Source organism: Diospyros lotus, chromosome 6 (genome assembly GCF_014633365.1).
Source record: "Diospyros lotus cultivar Yz01 chromosome 6, ASM1463336v1, whole genome shotgun sequence".
NCBI classification, from domain to species: Eukaryota; Viridiplantae; Streptophyta; class Magnoliopsida; order Ericales; family Ebenaceae; genus Diospyros; species Diospyros lotus.
Genome location: NC_068343.1, coordinates 38,248,425 through 38,254,923, shown reverse-complemented (window position 1 = coordinate 38,254,923; position 6,499 = coordinate 38,248,425). Strand labels below are relative to the sequence as shown.

The following is a 6,499-nucleotide window of genomic DNA, read 5'->3' as shown; positions in this document are numbered from 1 at the left end:
AGGAAAATAATGACTAAGTCAGGATTTCTCAAATGCCGCTAGCTAATGGTTTCCTTGGCAGCCGCCTTCTTTGATTCCTAATGGTTTTCAACAAACCCAGTGGTCTTCACGGCTTACTATTAGCCTTCCTCTTTCATTTTCTTCTTCTTCTCTTCTCCTTCCATCCTTGTCGATTGATGCTTCCACTGGCCAACGAACATGGAGTCGTCATTGGCAACGGATAGGCTGAAGGTCGATGGCTCAAAGTCTAGCGCTGACCATCGCTTTCTTTTTCTGCTTCTTCTCTAATTAGATTTGAATGATATATATTTATATTTAATTAAACAAGCTTAATATATACCGCACCCCCTCAATCATTAAAAATATGGTGTTTAGTCTTTAACGTATAAAATATTAAGATTTAATATTTTAATTATTAAAAATTATTATTTTAAATTTTTATTATGATAGAATATAGTACGTGCTAGCGCATGTAGATAATCAGTTGGTAGTATTTAAATAAGTTGACTAATTTGTTATGATTTTTCAATAATTAAAAAAATATGACATTTGATCCCTAATATGCAAATGTCAAAATTCTATTTTTTAATTATTAAAAATTATTACTTTAAATTCTTACCTTGAGACAAAGAAAATTATATAAATAAGAGAGTGATTGAATCAAATTCAACAAAGAGAAAGGATGGAGATTAATAAGGTTATATTTTGTAATTAAGAATACAAGAAGTTCGCATATTTTGGATTAGAGATGTAAATGTTTAGGATTTAGGGATTTTTTGAAGTTATGGGTAATTTGATTTTTACCCTGTCAAGATAAATTTTAATTTAATATATCTCATTGATGTGATTGTTTTATGACATTACAATTTTGTTATATATAATTGTTTCATAGGATGTATTAAATGCACATACCATATAAAATACTGATATCATTAAAAAGAAGAATACCTCTGAGATTCATAAATGATGATGAAAAATCTTATTGAAAGAGCAAGCACAAATAAATGCACTCACCAAACTAGATCTTTCTCATCTTCTCCTCTATGATCCCTTAACCTTTTCTTAATAGAAAGAAATAGTGTAATAGATGTAATTAAAGAAAAGAGAGGACCTAACTTTATATATAATGCCAATAGGGTTTTGCCTATCACAAAATTTTATAGGACCTACACTTATTTCACAAATTATATATATACAAATGGATTCAAGCCCATAAAGGTGCACCAAACCCAATGTCCAATTATGATCGCATATAATTCATTTGACCCTCCAAACATTGTTAAGTTATAGTCCAACCAATTTTTTCTTAAAACAAGATCTAACTAATATTGCACACGATATAAAAAATTCTAACAATTTTATCTTTTCTACATGTATGTTCTATGTGGCGTAGATAATAATTGGGTTTCTTTTCAGTCAGAGTAAAAACTTAAATTAATAATTTTTTATAGTTGAGATATGAAATATTATTGTTTTGTACATTAATGATTAAATATTATATTTTTTAATATTAAAAAAACACAACAAATCACTCAAGTTATTCAAATACTTTCAAATGATCATTTACGTGAAGCATCACTCTCGAAGAAGGGTGAATTCTTAAACGCATTAATATTTTGTCATAGTAAAGAGTTAAAGCAATAATTTTAATATTTAAAATATTAAATTTTAATATTTTACATATAAAAAACTAAACATCATCTTTTTTGAGAGTGTTACACAGGTATTAGAAATCTCTAGTTACATGGGAAAGTTGTTGATGTCGAACTTCCGTCTCCCATATAATATGCCTACTGCTAGAAGAGCGAGCACAATATCTCAGTACTCACCTTAATCACAACTGCCTGGTAATCAATCAAGAAGACGTCGGAATCCATTCATCCCCTTGAATAAAATTCTGCACCGAATACATGGAAACATGATCGGCTGGAATCTGGCTGCTCCAAGAAACTCTCCCGGACGAAGCTGCTCCCGGCCCTGAATTCCTGTATTCTCCGTAGTACAGCGTCTTCAATGCGAAATCGCCGCTCCACGGCATCCACCCTTGCGGCGTAATCAGGGCTTCCAGGTTACACTCTACGAAAACCGTTCTCGAATACTCCTTCCATGGCCTCCCCAGAAAATTCTTGTGCACCTTTGGGTTCTTGTTATACAACGCCATGTAATCATCTGTCCCATTTACCAAACAGTTTTGGAAGACGAACCCCGTCGATTGGGCGGGGTCGGTCCGGCCGTGGGCAGTGACGGCGTTGTTTTCGCCCTTTTCGGGCTTGAGCTGCCGGGGACGAACCAGGATGGTGCATTCTTGGAAGATTGAAGCGGAATTGCCGAAGATGAAGTCTACATTGCCCTCGATGCGGCACGATTTATAGAACTGGCGCAGGGAATGGGCGTAAAGAGTGTCTTGGTTGCCGAGGAATTCGCAGTTTTCGATAACGGACAGATCGCTGTCTGATCGGAAGGCTACTGCTTGATGAGCGTCTGGCCCTGCTGTGTTCTGGATGGTCAGACCGCTCGCCATAAATCCATCGCCAAGAACACCTATGACATTAATCAAAATACATGACAAATTGGCAATTGTAAATGGTTGCAAAGATACATGCAATGCAATGCTCAATGAATCCATAGCAAATAATTAGATAATTCAAATAAGTGATCATCCAATTTTATAATTGTTCTTAATAAATTTGTAGAATGAGGGAAAAATAAAATTACCAGCTATAAAGTTCCATCAGCTAATAAATGGCAAATACATATTTTTATCATGTATATTTAGATATTTAAATTTTTTATTATTTCAATTATATTACTAAATTATATAATTTTAAGTTAATTATATTCTTAATTTTTTTTTATTTTAATTACACTACAAAATTATTTTTAATTTATTATGCTTAATAAATTTGTAGATCGCTGATATAATTATATAGTTTTGCACTAAATTATATAGTTCATTATAATTAAAACGATAAAAAATTTAAATGTATAATTAATTTAAAAATATAATTAAAAAATAAAACAATTAAGTCTACAAATAAAAAAGGATACAAGCTCAAAGCATACAAGCACAGGAGCTACACTATATAATTTGCCGGTAATAAATGAATTGGCAACTTTACCAACTGTAGCTGTATTGTACGTGGAAATCCCGGGCTGGCCCACGTTCAAGGAGCCTGTAATGACGGTTTTGCCCATGCCATCCCCCCAAAACACCAAATTCTTCTTCTCTAACGGAACCCTTACGGTCTCCTCGAACACCCCCTCCTTGATCCCTATCACAAACCGCCGTCCCGCCAGGTTAGCCGGCGCCGCGTCCACCGCCTCCTGCACCGTCCGGTAACTGCACTTCCCTCCCCCCCCGCTGCCGCTTGGCTTACACACCGTAACGTCCGCCGTTAGACCCGCAGGCAACCCGCCCCTGAACCCCAACCCTCCGCCGGCCCCACTCGGTCCTTCCCAGAACCCGTCCCGCTCCGTCATGGGCGGCCTCCACGACCCAATTTCGTTCCCAAATATATCGTACGACATGATCATGCTAAGTGCATTGCTGGTTAGCCCAATCAAGGAATCCGAGAAGGCCATGGTCTGGTTGACCAGTTGGGTATCGTTGGCGTACTTCAACGCGGACCAGCAATCATACTGGTACAGCAGAGCCGCGCTCATCCACGCCCGGGCATCCTTGATCCTACCGCGTGGCAGCGCGTCAGCCGTCGATTGGATGCGGAACTCGGAATTACCGAGCACCTCCAAGCAATTCTTTGCTGCGATGGAGCGGTTGAGATTGCCTGCGGACGAATCCAGGATGTCCTGGACCATGGACTGGGCGGTCTTAAGGTTCTGGGAGGAGACTGACATTGCGGCCTGGATGATCTGGGTCGGGTCGGGGTTGGGAGGGACCCGTTTGGACTGAACCAGCGAGGCCTCGCATGTGTCAGGGTGCCTGGTGGCCTTGCACGCTTGCTGGATCTCCGGCGGTGGCGGCGGAAGGGGGGGCTGTTTGGATCCTGATATGGGGGATCGGGGCGTGGGTGAACGGTGGTGATGGATTGCCGAGGAGCGAGAGAAGAGGACGAGGAGAGAGACGAGGGCGAGGAAGAAGAGGGAGGCCATGGAAATGAGGAGGAGCTTCAAAGCGAGAGGTGTCTTTGTGAGCTTTCTGCGATACATTTTGGGTTGGGGTGTATTTATGTGTATCAGGAAATGCTTCTGATTCGGCGAAGCAGGTTGGAAATGGAAATGGAGTCACGGGTTCGATGGGGCCGATAATGATAAAAATGGTGATGCTGTATGGATTCGTCGTCGGTTGTCGTTATTGGAAGGTGTGAGGATCAGAGTGGCCACTCTCTCTCTCTCTCTCTCTCTCTGAGAGTCTCAGATGGAGGCGCCACTATAGCATATGGGTGTTTCTTCTCCGTTGTCCATTTGTTGCTTAGCTTTTTCGGCGACTAGGGAAAAAATTTATAAATTATGTTATTTAAAATATTAATATTTTATGTTGGTCTGTTTATTGAGTTTAAATTTAGAATAAATTTAAATTCAAATCTAAATATATAACAAGGCCAAACGAAGAAATTGATGGAAGAATTAAGAAATCAAATGTTTTTTTTTTTTATATTTCTTAAACTTAAAAGAAAAAAAAAGAAATGAAATGAAATGTAAGTTTGATGTAACCTTGTGATTATGGGGAAGTTGTTGAGGAAAGCGGGAGAGACTTTTAGTTGGAAGGTAAGGAAGCCCCACACCCATACTTTGATGATGTGGGTGAATTATAATAACAAGTATTTAGGGTTGGAAATATAAAATGAATATGATATGAAATAAAAATAAAAAATAATATTTTATAAAAATAAAAAATTAAAATGTGGAAGATATATGTAAATAAAAAATATAGATTTTTTTTTATAAATATAAATTTTAATATAAACATTATAAAAAATAATTATACAATCAAATATAAATATAAATTCTATTATCTATTTAAACAAATATAAACATAAGTTGTTTTTGTCTTTAACATGGTTGTCAGGACAATAGAGATGAAATTGTTTTTGTCTCTAATATGATTGTGAAATAAAAAAATGTTTTCAAATCAAAAATTTGTTTTTAATATTACAAAATGGTCCTGAAATATTTCAAAAATTATGAAAATGGCCCAAACCACCATTTTGGGATTGGAATGTTTTGGAAATGCTAAAAGTACCATTTCGATGTTTTTGTGCATAAGAGTTTAGCCTTGTTTTCTTCAATTTGGTTTTTATTATCATCTTTGTGAGTTTTTTTTTTTTTTCATTTTTTGTGCATATTTTTATTTCTAAAAATCAAGTGTTTTTAAATGAAAGTTAAAAAGTAGCATTTAAATATTAAATATTGTGTTAGATAATGTTGTATTTTTTAAAAGGTTGAAAATAATAATAATCACAAATTTTAATCTTATTAAATAATTAAAAATATAAAATATTAAAAGGATGTATAATAACATGGTAAGGCTGCACCATTAAGTGAAATTGGTAAAAACATAAAATATTACTTTAAAAAAGTGTTTTTAAAATACGAGAAAAATAAATTAGCTATTGACAAGAATACAACTTTTCAGTGATAGGAAAACAAAAATACATAATATATATGTGGCATAACACCTTAGGAGAGTCATCTTGAAGTAGCTAATGCACAATTGTCATCTTAGAGGAAACTATTCCTTCGGTCAAAAACCTTATCAGGGTTAGGTTAGAGTGTATCTCCCCTGGAAAGCCTTTGATCGCCCATCATTCACTTAGGATCAGCTTTTTGGATTTGTATGATTTTCCCTTGGTAGAGGTTTACTGTAACGGCTCGCTTTTCTAAATACACAACAACGTGAAATATAAGCAGACATCACTTATGGGCGTTATGGAAATCCTTACCAACGGAAGCGTTGGATCGAACCTGAAAGCTTAACCAAAGCTAAATAAAAGAGGTTTCCATTATAATTCCTTTACAAGTATGAGAAATGCTCAAGACCTCCAATACTTCAAAGGACAATACATCACTGAAGGTACAATTGCAGGACACTCACACACATTTCTTACAACATTGAGTATCCTAGCTGCTATTCACAATGGATCATTCGAAAACTTTCAAAATCCAACAAACAACTCTTACCATGTTCATAGTACATAGTAACCCCGACTTACACCCTCAACAGCATAAAAGGTAAATCCAAACCTTACATAACCCCTGTTTATACAACTACGATACACAAGTCTTAAACAAATCCAAAGGTTACATAAGATTCATAGCACATGAATAACATGAAGTTAAACTAAACGTCGGCCTCCTCGTAACCTTTTTTCCTGCTTGTCTCCGAGGTACCTGACACTTCCGAAATACCTGGAACGTTGAATGTTCCAAAGGCATCAACTCAAGTTAGATAATGATATCTAAGTGAGTGCATCAAAGAAGGAAAGCGTGCATGTAAATGAGTTATGTAAATGACATGAAACCGCCTGTGTGGTAGTGACAT

The 6,499-nt window shown here is 36.2% G+C and overlaps 1 protein-coding gene across 1 annotated transcript; it reads right to left on the bottom strand.

Moving 5' to 3' along the window:
• Positions 1-1,634: 1,634 nt before the first annotated feature.
• Positions 1,635-4,378, bottom strand: LOC127803976 (probable pectinesterase/pectinesterase inhibitor 51). Its single transcript, XM_052340657.1, has 2 exons — positions 3,120-4,378; positions 1,635-2,541 (listed from the first exon to the last, which is right to left on the bottom strand). Exons 1-2 carry the CDS (start codon positions 4,165-4,167, stop codon positions 1,856-1,858), a joined length of 1,734 nt encoding a protein of 577 aa, XP_052196617.1. The 5' UTR covers positions 4,168-4,378; the 3' UTR covers positions 1,635-1,855.
• Positions 4,379-6,499: the final 2,121 nt, after the last annotated feature.

Coding starts and splice junctions, on each gene's coding strand:
- LOC127803976 (XM_052340657.1), bottom strand. CDS start 4,167: ATGTATCGCAGAAAGCTCACAAAGACACCTCTCGCTTTGAAGCTCCTC. Junction 2,542..3,119: donor GTACAATACAGCTACAGTTG/GTAAAGTTGCCA, acceptor TTAATGTCATAG/GTGTTCTTGGCGATGGATTT.